General features: G+C 35.2%; 1 protein-coding gene across 3 annotated transcripts in view; it reads left to right on the plus strand.

Annotated features, from left to right (window-relative positions):
- The window catches only part of RABGAP1L (RAB GTPase activating protein 1 like), a 697,071-nt gene that overhangs the window by 373,284 nt on the left and 305,482 nt on the right, over positions 1-18,305 (plus strand). For all 3 annotated transcript variants that reach the window (XM_031968366.1, XM_031968367.1, XM_031968368.1), the window contains one exon: positions 15,568-15,681. In XM_031968366.1, coding sequence (XP_031824226.1) covers positions 15,568-15,681 — 114 coding nt within the window. The remainder of the gene's footprint in view (positions 1-15,567; positions 15,682-18,305) is intronic.

Here is an 18,305-nt window from a genome sequence, read left to right on the forward strand (position 1 = left end):
CTCATATATTTACTGGAATCCCAGGGCATCTGGTACAAAGACAAAGTTGTTGCTGTTGTTTATTTGTTTTGCTTTTAATTCATTGATTATTTTTAGCATTCTTTTTGAAAAACTTTGAGCTCCAAATTCTCTCCTTCTCTTCAACCCTCTGGCAAGCTATTTATAAATTATACACATGAAGTTGGGCAAAAGGTATTTCTACATTACTCTCCCTCTGCACCCTATCCCCCAAAGTAAGAAAAATAAAGTGGAAAAAAGTGTGCTTCCATATGCACTGAATTCATTGGTTTTCTCTTTGGAGGTGAAGAGCATTTTTCATCATAAGTCCTTTAGAATAGTCTTGAATAACAGAATGACTAGGTTTTAAAGTCACTGTGGACACTGGTAACCACCTCTATACTAAAATAATTTTTAGACCCTCGAACATAGCTCAGCTACAGTGTGGGTTCTCAGTGCTGGTACTATTATTTGCCTTACACTCAGTTCACATACCACATTTTAGGGCATTTCTGATGAGGGATAATGCCACTTTAATTCACTTGTTCTCTGTAGTTTACTCCTAATTTGATTTCATTAAATTTGGTAATCTTAAGTAGGCCAGAGACTTCTCAAGATTCCAGTCTGCTCTGAATGGTTGAAAGTACTCTTGAGCTTTAGAATGTTTTTGAACTTTTGAGAAATAGAAAAAGGAAGAATGATCCTTTCCATATACTTAATGTAACATTATGTAGCCAGGAATTGGATGAGATTCAGAGAAGAAATCTGGGACACTTGTGCATCTCCCAACTTGTGTATTTTCTAAATTTCTGGATGACCCCAGAATCTCTGAAATTAGCTGGTGTTCTTGGGAGCTGTGCAGGCTAGTAAAGGGACCTATCTTAATTACAAGTACTTGAATAGAACAAAACTTATGAAAGGAATACCTTTTCAGCCTTTTTTTTTTTTTTTTTAAAAGGGGGAATACTGATATTCTTTTCAGTCCTTTTACTTGCCATGGTTAATAAAATTCCAAATAAATCTGTTTTCTTATAATTATTCACCAACAAAGAAAGGATTAATTCTCTATCATAATTCTTTACCTTTACCTTTGGAATTTATGACACCTTATTAAATTACTTTTATAATTTTTGTCAGTCACTAGAAAAGTTCTAAAAACCTTCTAAAAAATCCTTAATTAGTCCAGTAAAACGTTGATAATTATCTAGCCTAATGCACAGTCTTAACTAGTTCCTGGATAGTGTAGATTTCAGAGACTTCAGCACTTACTTACTACCTTAAAGATGTGCTCATTTGTAATTTATAGAGGGTGAGGAATACCTTTCTAAAATTTCTGATGGGTCTTTGCTAGGCTAGTTTAAAGAACTATCTCATTCCTTAGCCATAAAGTTACCTTCTTCCAAATTACAGCTCTATCTCTAAATCCCAACACGATCTTTTCCTGTTTCCAGTTGTTAAGGGATGGGGTCAGAAGGCAGTGAACTCCAGTTTGAAATCTATACCAGTACACCCCCTTTCAGGACTAGGTCAAATGTGTATGGTTCAGACAGCATTTAATAAAAAAAGATCTCTCCAGCTTTATTTTATTACACATTCTCGTGAGAATAGGGTGTTGCACCCATGGAACAGACAATCAAAGGGAGGAGGCACCCTAGGGGGCAGGGTCAACACTTTTTTGCCCCTAACGGAAATACCCCCTCCCACCACTGACCCTCATCCTTATTGGCTGAGGATCTTACATTCTAAACTTGGGAACTACCCAAGAAATTGAACTTGACCAATAAGTACATAGTTGCCCATATCTGACCTAAACAGAAAGACACTGATGTCATAGGAGGATAACATGGGGACTTTAGTATGCCCTTAGGAGGATAGCAGGGAGGAGGGGGCTTAAATATGCCCTTGACTCAATGCTTAAAGTCCTTCAGGCCTACTCAAACTTTGAAATAGATGAAGCCTTACTCGATTTTCACAACTGTCTTGAAAGATCTCACCTCATCTTGCATTTGCCCCACAGATACCCATTATCACAGTAATATTACAGCATTACTGTTGTACCCATAGTTGCTAAGTAGTCTTGTGAAAGAAATGTATCTTCCCTTGGTGAGGCTGTATAGTACAAGACTCGAATATTTCCAAGCTCTATACTAGGTGTGATTTTTGAAGCCACATTTTTTATGGGGCATGAATTTCTGTCATGTTAGTTGATTGGTATTTATTTTATTTGTGTCAGATGAAACACATTATACAGTGAATTAACTTTTTCTAGCAACTTTGTCTTTTTTTCATGAGGAGGAGGGACTATTTTTCCTTTAATCATCTTTTATGTCTTTTGGAATGTCAAACTATCCTATTATTTCTTAATTTGATCATATTTTCTAGGTCATCAATTCAATTTCTTTGTGTCTCACAGACTTGGTATTCTCATTAACAATAGTGTCTATCTATTGTTATCTCAGTGTCCTCATTTTCCCTCTCAGCCTCTTTTAGACTTAAACCAAAGCTTTCTGATTCTATTCATTGTGGAAAGTTAAGCTTTTAACTAATTCGTCTTTATTTCTTAAGTCAATTTAGCAAAGCTTGAGAAGTCAATATGACTAGTTAATAGTGTATAGAGTTTCTTTTAGGCCAAAACACCAAGGACCATTGTGACAGAGAGAGTATAAGATTATTTCAACTCCAGTACTCTGGAGTACAGTGAGGCAGCTGGTTAACTGCTTAAGTAGGTCAATATAGTCATTCAAAACTAATAAAATAGGATGATACTCTAGTTGGGAATGTTATAACATTTTTTAGTCAGGCCACTGATTCATTGGGTACTTCTCAAGTACTTGAATCTCTAGTTAAAACAAAACAAACACAAATTAGCTCTTTTACTCATTAAACATTTTTTTTTTTTTTAATGAAACAAAATCTTTTCCTTCCTACCCACTTAGATATACACTTTATCTATGGTGTACTTGTGAAGAATCTATTTCTAATCTTAGCTAGGCCCCCTTTCCTGCTCTTCTGTGGGAGAGAGGGTCTCTCTTTCATTAGAGAAGTCCCCTTGGTCATTGAATGGTGATGTCCCTCTGAACCCTGGCTTGTGGAAGCCAGAAGTATCTGGACTTGCTGTATCTCTTAGATCACCCAAATATGCCATTTTATGCTGACTTAATTATGCCTTAATACTTAATTTGTTTGCATTGTCCTTAAGGACAGTATCATTTTACTGTGATTGTAATTAAAAACAAAATGGTTAACCCCACCACTTTTTTCCCCACTGTGGTTTGAGGATAGTGTGGATAATCTTGTCACAGGATACTATCAGTGGCAGAATAAGTCTTGCTAATACCATACTTGACCATGCTCGCCTGAGGACAAATTCAAATCAAACTATGAGTTCTGTTTGTCAGGGATGATGGGAAGAAAATATGGTATGCCTTCTGAAGTTCAATTACTTTCAGTGACTTGGCAGGCTTCCTTAGTTTTCCTTTTCTGTCTGTGTGAGAGAGTGAAATTATCAGCTGAGCTTTGAGGACTTGCTTAAAGTTATAGACCACTTGGTCAGGAAGAAGAAGTAGATGGAAAGTAGGAGAGACACTCAAATGCTTGGAATGATAAATAGTAGTAAAAGCAGATTCCAGTTATCCAGACTCTGTCTTTCTGTCTGTGTGTTAGCCTTCCTTCCTCTTTCCCCTCAGTTGCACACTCCTTCCCTTCCCTGTCCCCCAAACTCCCATGACTTTCTAACTTAACTTACTGATAGGTGGAGGAACGAACTAGCAATTGGAAATGCAATTCTTAATCACCAACAGGGAGTAACTAGTTACCGGGGTGGTCAAGATGATGGGAATCCTAAGGGGACATGATCATTCTGTCTTAAAATTTATGATAGAGGAGAGGAAATTGGGGCATGATTTAAGACATATCTTAAAATGGAAAAAAGGAAATTTTAAGGGATTCAGAGGAAGTATAGAACTTTGTCCACATAGACTTTTAGTCCATACTACAGGGGAAGTCAGCCCCAGAGAGTTGGGAGATGGTTCAGTAACAAAATTTCTGAAGGCACAACAAAAAACCTTTTGTAATGGAGAAAATTGTTGTCTGGAGACAAATAGTGTTTGTCATGCTGGATATATGAAGAATTTATTAGGTGACTTAGATTAAAAAAATGCATTAAAAAAAAAACAAAACTTGGAAAGAAGCCTGCATGAGATGGCATCATGTTCTTGTCAAACTACATCAAGACGGGGAAAAAAAAATTTACTTGATAATTTTGGAGGGAGAAGCAAGTTGTACAGATTAGATTTGCAGGTTCATATGCAATCATTTTTTAAAAAAATTGGATTGTTATGGAAATACTTGTTTTGTTCCATGAATTGAAGATAAATTTTTGTAATTAAAAAATTTTTTAGCTTTTTATTTAAAAATATATGCATAGTTTTCAGCATTCACCCTTGCAAAACCTTGTATTCCAAATATTTTCTCCTTTCCTTCCCCCTCTTTTTGACAGCAGTTAATCCAATATATGTTAAACATGTACAGTTCTATACATATTTTCCACAATTATCATGCTGCACAAGAAAAATCAGATAAAAAAATGAAAAAGAAAACAAAAAGCAAGCAAATAATGACAAAGAAGGTGTGATCCACATTCAGTCCCCACAGTTCTCTCTTTGGGTATAGATGGCTCTTTCCTTCACAAGTCTGTTGGAATTGGCCTGAATCACCTCATTGTTGAAAAGAACCAAGTCCATCAGAATTGATCATTGTATCATTGTCGTTGCATGTACAATATTCTCCTGGTTCTGTTCACGTCATCAGCATCAGTTCATGTACATTTTTCCAAACCTTTCTGAAATCAGCCTGCTGATCTCTTCTTATAGAACAATAATATTCCATAACATTTATATTCCATAATTTATTCAGCCATTCTCCAACTGATGGAAATCCAGTCAGTTTTCAGTTTCTTGCTACTACAAAAAAGATTGCTACAAATATTTTTGCCCATGTAAGTCCTTTTCCTTTTTTTTATGATACAGACCCTTTTTAGAATGCAGATCCAATAGAGATACTGCCGATTGAAAGGTATACACAATTTGTTAGCTCTTTGAGCATAGGCCAAACTTATCTCCAGAATGGTTGGATCATTCACAGTTCCACCAACAGTGCATCAGTGTCCCAGTTTTCCCATATCCCCTCCAACATTCATCATTATCTTTTCTTGTCATCTTAGCCAATCTGAGATGTATATAGTGGTACCTCAGAGTTGTCTTAATTTCCATTTCTCTGATCAATAGTAATTTAGAGCATTGAAAATAAAATGTTTTAAGAAAAACCCCATAACAATATCAGGGAGGCTAAAGTTCAGCCTGAAGTGGGACTGGTAAGCAAATCACAGGACAACAGAAGGGGGGGCTTGTTTTTAATTTCTTTTAAATCTGTATTGAGAGAAAAGGAGGACTGAAGAAAAAGTGTAGTACTTTTGCTGAATATGGACAGAACAAGGATAACAAACTATTGCTCTAGAAATGATAGGACAAAGGTCACTAACAAAGAGTTGATAATCACACTAAGTTCTGATTGCTTATAAGTTCTTTATATTGAGCCACAGTCTGTTTATTATTGATAACCAACCCTTGATTCTAGTTTAGAATTCTGGGATCAAGCAGAGTTTAGAATTCTGGGATCAAGCAGAGTAAGTACTGTCCTTCTTTGATATTCCAAATAAAAGTATTGATCATGTGTATTTTGTTGACAATATTTTGATTTGGAGAAAAAAAATCAATGTGGGATTTTTGTTCTAATTTTTCCCTAAAGTTATTTTACATGCAGGTAAATTTTGCTAAGGGATGATTTATTTTTCATACTACTTTTGATTTAATTTTGTGTATGAGCTACAGAAAGAAGTTTTTATTTGTTGAAACTCTTAAGAAAAGATGATTGTTATCTCCATGTTCTTTAATCTTGCAAAAAATAATACATTTATAGATATATTCCATTAAATGTATTTTATTCAGGCATCTTAACGTGTCTTTTCATGGTAGGTCTTGGAATATTTATCTTTTTTTTTTGCTGAGGCAATTGAAGTTAAGTGACTTGCCCAGGGTCACACAACTAGGAAGTGTTAAGTGTGTGAGGCTGGATTTGAACTTAGGTCTTCCTGACTCCAAGGATGTCACTCTATCCACTGTGCCATCTAACTGCCGCTATCATTTTTTAAGGATGCACCTGACAGTGCACAAAGTGAAACATAAAAATATTTGTGTGTTCCTTACCATAATTTGATGTGTTCCTTATGAAAAATCGAATATAAATCTTTCATGATTCAGTTAAGTACAATTCAACAAATAATTATGGGATGAATCCAACATTTAAGTTACTCTTTTGGGAGCAAAACAAATATGAGTTTGAGATTTGGACCTTGTTCTTAAAGAGCTTGCAATTCATTTGGAAGGAAAAGGATGTAGAAGAGGATATGACAAGTATTTAAATAATTATAGTTTTTTTAAAAGCTCCAATTTAAGTGAAAGTAACAATACTGTGACATTTTATAATCACATATTTTTAATAGACTGTGTTGTCATTTGTATTTAAATGTAGAATTACCACATATCCCAAACATTTCTTATTCCGCTGAAATTGTTAAAATTTGTCTAAGAATTAAGCAATCTCCTATCCATTTTTTCCTTAATGGGGAGGATTGTTTGTCTCAAATTACCATGTTCCTTGTTGGACAGTGTAAGCAAGTTAGGTAAAATATATCTCAGTCAATATACAGATTGTCCTCTTTTTAAAAAGTTGACATTCCATAGATCTGCTACAGGTTTTGAATGGGATTATATGTATGTGAACAGAATAGCCAGTATGTACAGCTTATATAGACCTTAAAAATATGTCTTTTGTAAGGTGTACAATCATAATTAATGTAGTAGTTAATGTAAGAAGGAAGATAGAGTTTGTTTTGCTCTGGAAACAAAGATGGTTTAAAAAAAAGGAAAGAAAGGATAGGGATAAATGGAGAGAATGTTTGGAGAAATGTTAATAGTGAAGTATTAGGAGTCAGTGATAAAAGCAAGTTTTACATGCTTCTTTTTGAAATTCTTTCTTTAACTGTGCTCTACATATCTCTTTGCTTTTTCATTTACTTCTTTCACTCCTGAAACTTCGGTTTTGGGGCTCTGTTGTTTCGATTAGGGGTTGACATTATCATCCACCAAATATGGGCTTGACACCAGCCATTCCACAGCTACCTTCTCAACAGCTATCATCCTGGTGCACATTCCATCTGTCTCCCCTTTTACACTTCTGGAAGCATAATCAAAATGATTCTATTATTACTTCTGGAAGAAGTATATCAATTAACTCCCCAGTGGCTCCACTCACTTGGTTCCCATTCTTGTAATTTTCCTACATCAAATATCTTTCCCTGTTCATCAGTACCCGGGGCATGTTGTTCATCCCTATTGGAATGTAAATTCAATGATCAATAAATAAATTGTATATGTTCCTGTTATTCTATCTTTGAGTCAGTATATGAACAAGGACCAATGCCAGATACTTTGATGTACCTTGAAATTATTCAATTATATTACTGACCCAGGTGCTGGAACATCTCTGGGAAATAAAATATAGGATTGTAGACACCAAGACCTCAGGTTTTTGTCTAACGAGGCTGTTTTTCATTCAAGAATTCTTTTAGGATCTCTTTTTTATTATAGGTTTTTATTTACAAAACATATGGATGCATAATTTTTCAACATGGACCATTGCAAAACCTTCTGTTCCAAATTTTCCTCTTCTCCCTCCTCCCTCCCCCCCCTTTCCCTAGATGGCAGGTAGTCCAATACATGTTAAATATATTAAAATATATGTTAAATAGGATTTCTTTTATAATGATCTTTCCTTTCTGAACAGGTTTTCTTCTATGAGTCTGGGAGATTTTGTCTGGTTTTTGTTTTTATCCCTCAAGCCTCTCTTTTTGCCTGCATTCACTTTTGATAGTTACTGTTGAAGTCTATATTGTTCTCTTGTCTCTTTTCTTCGACCTTTAAGTCAATACTTTGACTTTCAGAGAGCATTGCTAGCAATTTGCATGAAATGCCCAGAAAGCAGATTATTCCTAATATGATTTATTTGAAAAGACAGGGCTTGCTTTTTGCTTTAGTATTTCTCCAATTATGTTCAAACCTTTACCCATAATTCAAAGAATGAAAACTGGCAGAGATTCAAGGTTTTTCTGTTGCTGTTTTCAACTAATGGATTTTGTAGTATGCTTGAAATAGGAAGCTGCTTTTACATTTTCTCCTTTCCCTTTTGCAAACATCAAGGATGACTAAATCAGATCTACCCCTGTAAACCCATCTGTTTGCAAGGAAGTGCAAGCAGACTTGTTAGTAGTGTTTCAGCATGGATCTGACAACAGTATGGAACTAAAGGAGGGGGTCCCCATGGAGTTCAAACAGAAAGCGTGTTTTAAAGGTCAAAATTTTTAAAGGCCTAACATTAGCTATCAGCTGACTAATTGTGGTTTATAATAACCTGTCCATAATTGTCTTTACAGACTAACACCATGACAGAGCATGTATTTAATGGAAGTTGTCATTTGTCATAGAATTTAAAGTTAGAAGGGAGCCTGGAAGCCATTAAGGTTCATTTGTTCTGAAAAAACTTTAAACTTCAAGATATAAAGAAAGAAGCTTTGATGAGTTATTGGGCTTTCCCAAGGTCAAAAAGTAGACTTGAAGTGAGTCTTTTTCTTTCTAGCCCTTTTATGTCTAATATAGGAGAAAAACTGCAGCCAATACTTTGATTGAAGTGTGATGACCGTGTATTTTAAAATCAGCCGGAGTCAGGAATTCAGGTTAGGGGAAAATCATCAATCTTTATTCTTAGCAGAGATGAAGAAAGATTGGAGGTAGAAGGGAATCGGCAATAGCAATGTCAGAAGTTGAGTCAAGAAGCTAGCCAGACCAGAAGCCACAAGACCAGCAGCCACCAGAATCGAACCCAGCCGGCAATCTCTCTCAGCCTCTCTTCCTCTCTCTCTCTGCCTCCACCTACCAAAATCGTCATTTCCTATACAACACATCAGGACTTGCACAGAGAGTGGGCGGGGGCCATTCTTTATCCAAGCATGTATATTAATAGAGTATGGTCCAATTACTATTTAGCCTCACGTGCTTGGGACATCAGTGCATCAACTCAAGCCTCAGCCTATTACATTGAAGTACTGGAATAAGTAAAGTAGTGAAAATAGGGCAAAGCAAAGGATGGTTAATGAGTAGAGAAAAGCACTGGCTGTGGATTCAAGGATCTGGGTTCAGATCTTCATCAATGTGTCTATCTCTTTTATCTCTGTCTTTGGATAAGCTATTTTCTGGATAACTTTTCTGGCCTTCATTTTCCTCTTCTATAAAATGAGGACATTTATTTGATGGTTTCTGAATTTCTGTTTACCTCCAGATCTGTGATTCTGTGATATGTTGATTATTCTTTGGGATATTGCTTTTATTTGTTATTGTTTAGTCATTTCAGTCATGTCCTGCTTTGATAAATTTGGCAAAAATTTTTTTAGATTTAATTTAATTTTAAAAAAAATTATTTTATTAGGAAAAAACTAAGAAAAACAGAAAAGAAATACAAAATAACATAAAGCAAAACAAAAAAGTAGATTTTTGTGCCCAGCAGAACATCAGGGGATATTCAAAATATATAACAACAAATTACCAGATTAAGAAAGTATTTATATTAGTTGAAGAAATTAAATTCATGAATGTCTAATTTTTAAATTTCCTTGTAAATTGTTCTTTGATTCTCTGATGTATAACTTATTTATTTTATTCTTTCTCCCCTTTCATCTCCCTCCCATCCCTAAGAAGCTACAGTTAAGAAAAGATATATTTGTATATTCATATGTAGATACATACATACATCTACACACTTACACCCACACACACTCCATTTATACAGACATGTCTTTCCTATCCCGACTACCTCTTTAATTAAATTCTGCTCCATGACTTGCCTTGCTATAACTTCACCTCCCCTACCCAAGAATCCCTTCTTTGTCTTCTTCTCTCACCCTTTGCTTCCTTATCCACTCCTCTCTCCCCCCTTATATAGATTTTGGAGGGTGTTATACCATTCATGGTATATGTGTAATGTTGCCTATTGAACCCATTCCTGATGTGTGTAGCTTTTCAGAACTATGAGCTCATACCTCTTCTCCCCCCCCCCCCCCCCCCCCCCCCCCCCCCCCCCGTATTCTTTCTCTGCACTTCATTTCTATAACATGATTACTATTTTAGCCTTTACTTTGCCAATCTTTCTTTTGAGTTACCCTATTGTTAATGTGAATCTATACATGTTCCTTTGTTTAAAAAAAAAAAAAAAGCAAAACTTAATTTGTCCATGTTTAAACATTTTGTTCGTGTTAAATTCCTTAAAATTGATCTTTTATATTAACTCTTGTATATTAACATTTCTGTTAAGTTTGGGTTTGGTTGATAGAAATTCCTGAAAATCTGCAAGTTTGTTGAATGTCTGTTTTCTCATTCAAAGTTATACATAATTTAGCTGAATATGACATTTTTCACCGCAGGCCTAGTTCTTTTGATTGTTGGTAGATAGGATTCCAGGACCTGTGGTCTTTTATTTTAGTTGCTGATGAGTTTTGTATAATTCTGATTGCAGCTCCAGTGTATTTGAATTGTTTTTTTTTTTTTTTTCTTGTTTCTTGCAGAATTTTTTCTTTGATCTGAAGGTTTCAAAATTTGGCAATAATATTCCTTTGTGTTTTTCACAAAAGAGCTCTTTGAGATGATGATTGGTGGGGTTTTTCTATTTCTACTCTCCCATCATGTTGCATCACTCCAGGACAAATTTCTTGGATTATTTCCTGCATTATTGTGTTCTCTTTTTGGTTCTCTTCTTGGTCACAACTTTCTGGCAGTCCAGTTACTCTTATGTTTTCTCTTTTTGCTCTATTCTCCAAATCTGTCATTTTTCTTATGCTTTACATTCTGTTTAATTTTCTCATTCTTTATAATCTGTTTTGTTATTTCTTGGTTTCATAGCTTCACTGGCTTTTCGTTGCCCAATTCTACTTTTCAAAAAATTATTTTCATTTTTTATAATCTGTATTTCCTTTCCTAGTTTAACTTTTTTTCCTCATAAATGTCTTGTTTTTCTTGAATGTTTTTTTTTTCCTAAAGTGTCCTTCTGAAGATTTGTTTCAATAATGAGGTTCTTCTTTGCCAATTCATTAAAAAAAATAAAGGGGGTATTAGTGTAAGCACCTCCAATCATGGGGTGGGGAGGATGATTGTGCCTCAGGCTTTCCTTCAACTCTCTACTCTGACCAGGAACCCCAAACCAAGAACTCCACCCTGCTGCAAGTGTCCACAGTCAGCAACGTCCCTTTTCCACTGCTTCTGTACTCACCAGGTGCTGGTTCCTTCTCGCCCAGGGCCTGGGCTCTGCAGCTCAACTAAGCCTGCCATTCCCAATCAGCTGATGTTCACTTAGTCTTTCTGAACTCAAACCCTGAATTGACAAATAATCTGAGAAGTGAAAGTCTCTGTGATTCCTGCCAAGGCTCCAGCCAAACCCAGCTAGCTGGAGGAGTCCCTACTTGATGTTTCTGTAGAGCTAGCTCAGAGATCTTTTCACTTAAGAAGGTTAATAATCCCCAGCCCAGGGTCTTTCTTCAGATCTTCTGGGGTTGTGTCAGGAGGATCCCTGTTATGCCTAAAGTGTTCTTGATTTTTCACCAGTCTGTGTTCACCCTGAGGTGCAAATACGTTCTATTTGTGGGAGAAATCTGGAGAGCTTGAGATTTACCAGTTTACTCCATCAACTTCCCAGAATCCTCCCCAAATTTGGCAAATTCTTGACAAAGATACTGTAGTGGTTTGCTTTTACCTTATTTTGTAGCTGAGGAAAGTGAGGGATTTAACTAAGTTAAGTGATTTGCTCAGGGTCACACAGGTAGCTAAGTATCTAAGTCCAGATTTGAATTAGGAAGATGAATCTTCCCGACTCTAAGTCTGATACAAGGAACACTAGCCCTGTAGTCGTCCATTGCTTCTGTACTTCATCAATTTGGTCACACTAGAAAAATTCCAATTGAGCACTTTACCACTGTTAACAATACAGAACCAACCATATCAAAAGCAATAGATTGAAACCATCCAAACTTCTCTTTGTCATCCTTGCTGCTGCTTCTTTGTTTCTTCCTCCCCACCTTCCCCAATAACAAAAGAGTAGCTGATGATTTTCTCCAAGGGCCATTAAAAAAACACCATAAGAGCATGAATTATTATAAGCATGTCAGTGGGAAAAATTCTTTATGGATAAATAGTGTAATGCTTGCAGTACTGGCAGGAGAAATTGAACTCATTTCTAAAATGTTCAAAAGTTAATCGAGATATTAATCCTATATTCTAGAAACTGTTATTAAATGGATTTCCAGTGCAATCCCCATGTCCTTTATTTTTTGGAACACAGATTTTTATAATTCTTCAGACTGATGTCTTTTTCATGAATAATTTAGTCTTGTGCCTCAAAAATTTGGAAATAAAAAAAGTGAGTTATAGAATGAGTTTAAATTGTCTTCAAGAATGATATGTGGATTCTGTGTTCTCAAGAATATGCAGAATTCAACCCTTATATAATTTTTATCCCAGAAAAGCCCTGGGAAGCAGAGCAGATCTTGTGTATTTCCAAAATACTTAAATGAGTTTTGGTAGTCAAGGAGGGCCTGCCTTCACTTCCCTTTAGCTCCATTTTTTTCCCCTAGAAGCACTATTATTATACCTCAGCAATTTACATTGCATCTCAGTTCAGCACAAGAATATGACCTTTGAGAAATATGATTCTGTTTTGGCCCTATGCCTTCTTATTAATCTTTTGTTTTTTTCATATGTGTATACATGCTAATTTTTTAAAATATTTTTTTTCAATTATCAAGCATTTATTATTTTCATTTCCTCCTATTCTCTTCTCCCCCTCCCCCCACTGAAAAAAAGAAAGAAAAAAAAGTAGCATAAAGGTTTTTTTATATGGAGAATGTCTTTCCATGTTTGGGGATGAGGGGGGGGAGATTACCTTAGAAATTTTAAGACATTAAAGATCTTTCAAGTTTAAGATCTCTAAGAATCATTTAGTTTATACCCATTATCATTAGTGTGCAGTGTTGTGCTTTATTACTGTGCAGAGTTGTGCTTTAGGTCTAGGAGGCTTCCACAGAAAAGGTATAAAATCTACTGCGAAGAATTTTATTTTTAAAGAGCTGCATTTCTTTAGTATTTCAGAGCTCTTTACATACATTATCTCACTATAGCAGGGAGCTCACAGATCATTTCAAGATTCATCAGAGGCTTAGATCCCTTTTATATCATGGATAGATTCATCTACCCATGGTATAAAAGGGATCTAAGCCTCTGATATTCAGAGGGAATAGTAGTAGAGGAAAGGATATTCATCCTTCCATGGAGGAAGCAAATTCTGAAGTATTAAGTTGCTCTTTCTTCTCTCTGCTTCTTATGGACACCACAGAGGAATTTTAAAAAAATGTCATTTGATGTAATTTTATAGATAAATAAGTTGAGGCCTACAAAGCAAAATGATGTGTTCAAAGTCACATAGGCAGAAGACTCTTGATTCAAAACCAGGTTCTATGACTTCACATCCATCTTGATTTTCACTATTATTTTACTTCTTGAACTTTTAGAAGTTGTTAGGTTTTGCACTAGATAGAGCACTGGGATTAGAATCAGGAAGACCTGAGTTCAAACCTATCTTGAGATACTTACTAGTTTGTTTGACCTGGGCAAGTCACTTCAATACTCTTTGTTCCATTTCCTTATCTGTAAAATGGGGATAATACCTACTTTGTAGGGGTTTTTGCAAGGATCAAATTATATAATATTTGTAAAGTGTTCTGCAAATCTCAAAACTGTATATAAATGCTATTTTTATTGTTGTTATTAACAATTGTAGTAGTGTGTTATATTGCTTGACCTTCATTGTCATTAAAGATATATCTAAGCGGTGTAGCTAAAGTGCATATTTAGTTTGCAGAATGGAAATAGAGAAGGGAATAGAAAAACAAATTGTGCCTGTTCTACCTCCAGTGAAATTCCAGACATTATTCTCTGGAGCACCTGAGTATGTGGGAAGAATATATAAATGTCCAGATACGGAATTTTAAAAAGTAAGCCTAAAAAAGGGAAATTTAGTCAAGAATAATTAAAGTTGGTAATTTCTAAGTTGCCTTCACAGTTTAAATTTATACATTTTTTAGATTTTTGTTTCTGTAATCTAAGGAAGCTAAGTAATTTCCCATGATGGCTTGTTCCCCAGGCAATTTCTAGTATCTTTTAGGCCATTTCCTGATAAAACTGTTAGCAGTCAGACCACTACTTCCTGATAAACTGCCACCTTGGGTGATGTTTTCTTTGATCAACTCTTCAAGCTATACATAAATGAAGGCTGTTATGTAAAAGATGATCTCCTTTCTCCTACTAGGAAAAATCAGGATAATAAAAACATGATCTTGTCTTTCTGAAAAACTCATTTCCAATTTTGGGACTTTTGCCATACCAGATAAAACAAAGCTTGAATACTCAAGCACTCTTTTTTTAAAATGAAAATTATCTCAAAATCTCTTCCCTAAAGCCATTTTTATTGCCCTGAATGGATTCTTCCTTTTTCTTTTGCAATTAGAAAGTGACTCTATGTCTCATTTCAGAAGTTGAGGAGTGTAAAGAGCCATTTGACTTTGCTTGTGTTGCAAGTCAGAAGGGATATTTTGTCTCTTATTTACCCCTATAAGCTAGGAGAATTTCCTTGAAACTCATTGCCAATGTTTTGGGTGCTTGCTGACAAATATAGAGCTTTGCAGTCTGTTTCCTTTTTTCCAGTAGATGATATAAGATCTAATTACCACCCAGCATGAAGTAGAAGTTGAGTTGAAAAGAGATAGGAAGAGAAGACATAGGTTTAACTCATGGTTTATCAGAGCTGTCCCCATCTTTTTTTTGATTTTCTGGGCAAAAGAGAATAAGAATTAAAATTCATTAAAGAAATGCATCTTCAAAACTCGTTTTTCTTTTATTTGAGACTGGGAAAGGGATATAGTCAAATCTTTGATCATAGAAGACATTAAACAGTGCTTTTAATTTGCAATTAGCATTCTTTTGATACTGGCTGGAAATGTGTGGATTAATAAATATATCCACTAGGGTTGCTAGAAGGAGTCAGAGACTTTTCTTGACATTCAGACAGATACAATAACCAACGTTTCCAAGAATAACAGAACAGCAACTGGATGAGTAATCATTTCCTACTGATCTTAGAATGGCATCCATATTGGAGATTCTGGAGCCTGGCTTTCTTAAAAATAACACTGTTTCTTTTAGGCAGATGTTATTTTCTTTAGGAATTTGTATGCCTTACTTTTTGGAGGGTTGACCTAACAAGATTGTTAATTTGATGTAAACAATTGGCCTGTTGTAAGAGTCTTTTCGCATTTATGGCAATTTCATGTTTGTGTTTTGTTATTCTTCAAAATTTTTTTAGGACTCAGCTCAGGAGAGTGTTATAACACGAGACATCCATCGAACATTTCCTGCACATGATCATTTCAAAGACACTGGAGGAGATGGTCAAGAATCCCTTTATAAAATCTGCAAGGTACAGCCTCTTGATCCTGATTTTTCTTCTTTCTTACAAAGTAAAAATAAAGGACTAATTTCCAAGTCCACATCCTAAGTTCTGCAGACTTATTCTATATTTAAGAATTATTTTATTTCCCATTTTGTAACTTTAGAATGTGTAATATCAGTAGCCAGTAGATGCACAATATTTTCATTACCCTTTCTCCATACTACTTATATACTCTCAATCCCCAACCATCATCCTCTTTACTTGGAAGCCTGTCTTATGTGATTAGAGCATAGTATGCCCTCCACTTTGCTTTGCTTTTATAATGAGATGAGCTAAAGATTCTTTCAGTACTGAAATAGAAAAAAAGAATTGCCAGTTGGCTATGCCTTTCTGGAGATAAGGATATTAGGTAGGCAGTCAACAAGTGTTTATTAAGCATTTATTATGTATTAGTAAGTGTGCTAAATGTTCAACATATAAAGAAGAAAAAAATCTGGTTCTTGATTGTGAAAAATCACTTATTTTTGGGTGGTAAGTTAATGGGGGAGTTGGGATTAAATGACCTGTTCAAGGTCACAAAGTTAGTGAATGTTAAGTGTCTGAGACCAGACTTTAAATCCAGGTTCTGACTTGCTACTGCTCTATCCGTTGTGCCATCTAGTTTCCCAGGAATCACAGTCTCATAGGGGAGACAGTGTGCAAACAATAATGGATATTTTTTCTCTATCTCTCTCTCCCTCCTTCTGTCTTCTCCCCTCCTATCTCTCCCCCCTCCCCCTCCATACACAGAGTAAATGGGAGGTAATCTCAGAGGAAAGGCAATAGTCAAAGTGGGAAAGGAATACTGGGAAAATTGGTAAGATTCTAGGAAATGCCTCTTGCAGAAGGTGGGTTTTGAACTGAGTCTTGAAAAAAGCCAGAGAAGACTAGAGGCTGAAGTGAGAAAGGAGAGGAAGTGATAGAAACTGAACCATGCTAATTTTTTTTTAACCAGAGATAAGAAAAGAAAAAAGATGAGGTTGGCTCTTGTTTCTGAAAACCTCCATCTACTCTGATAATAGCGTTCCAGTGACCTGTCTTCATTATTTACTTAATGTTTTGTTCTGATGTGTCTCTCTTCCCTCTCATGTTAGAATGCCTGCAAAAACAGTTTTCATACTTAAAATTTTGATCTGCGTGGAAACCAAAGCTTCTCATGACTGCCAGCATTTTAATATAGTAGCATAGCCCTTGGCAATGTTTTTCATTGCTGTCCTTCAAAAAATCTCTTTTTCTCAGACTATATAAAATGTGCAGAATTATCTTACTTGGGTTTCAATATATAGTAAAGGATATGTGATTTCATTAGTTATGAGGGAATGCCTATGATGAGAGCTCTCTGAGACATGATCTTTAAATCCTAAAACATAGCTAAGACACAATTTGTGACTTGACCAATTTATTTGGTCACCATTAAAGATGGCATTTGGATACAAATCTTCTGGACTCTCAGCTTAGTATTCTGTACACTATTCTATACTGTCTTTTAAGGATAAAGGAAATAATACAAAGTATCCTGAGACCCAATATTAACCAACAGTTTTATCCTTCACCCCCTCAAATAGGTTGTCTGATCAGCTAACAATTGGCCTTATTTTAAGAACTTCTAAGTTAATCTTTTAATCAGTAGAAAAATAACCAGAAGTCAGTAACCAGCAGGTTGGGGGTTGGGGAGGAGAAGAGCACTTGGTTAATTTATTAAATCAAGTAATCATCTTGTAAATAATTAAGAGTTGAATTTCTTTTAAAACATCTTTAAGTGGTCAGTCACTTGTACTTTTAGAAGTAGTTTCTTTCTTAATTGGGTGGATATTAATTTTAAAATTGCATTTAGTAATATTAGTCTGTCTGCCCTTATTCATTGAATAGGCTTGGAATTTAACCAATGGCAAAAAAAAGGATCTCTGAAGAATATTAGCATTTTCAGGATTATATGATCAGCCCACTTGGGTCGTTTCTGCTTTTTTTCCGTGTGCTTTTTTGAGGAAAAACCCTGGCCATTGTGAAGGATAATAGTATGATTATGAATGTATTCTTCTGAGCATACTGACCTCTCTTTAGAAGTCAAGAGTGCAACACTGAGTTTGACATATATATATATCTATATATCTATATTTATATATATCTATATCTATCCTACAACATCAAAACAAACATGCAAGAATGTAAGATAACTTTACTGGAGAGTAAAATTATAAGATGCTTTCTATTTTAAATTATTATTATTATTATTGATTATTTTGCAGTCTAGTTTTTAAAAAATCCAGTGAAAGCAAGATATCCTAAGCTATGTGGTTAGCTCACAAATCTTTTTTTTTTTTCCCATAATTATAACTTTTTATTGACAGAACCCATGCCTGGGTAATTTTTTACAACATTATCCCTTGTACTCACTTCTATTCCAAGTTTTCCCTTCCCTCCCTTCCTCCCTCCACCCCCTCCCCCAGATGGCAAGCAGTCCTATACATGTTAAATATATCACAGTATATCCTAGATACAATCTATGTGTACAAAACCAAACAATTCTCTTGTTGCAGAGGAAGAATTGGATTCAGAAGGTAAAAATAACCTGGGAAGAAAAAAAAAATCAAACAGTTTACATTCATTAACCA

Source organism: Sarcophilus harrisii, chromosome 4 (assembly GCF_902635505.1).
Source record: "Sarcophilus harrisii chromosome 4, mSarHar1.11, whole genome shotgun sequence".
Taxonomy (NCBI): Eukaryota; Metazoa; Chordata; class Mammalia; order Dasyuromorphia; family Dasyuridae; genus Sarcophilus; species Sarcophilus harrisii.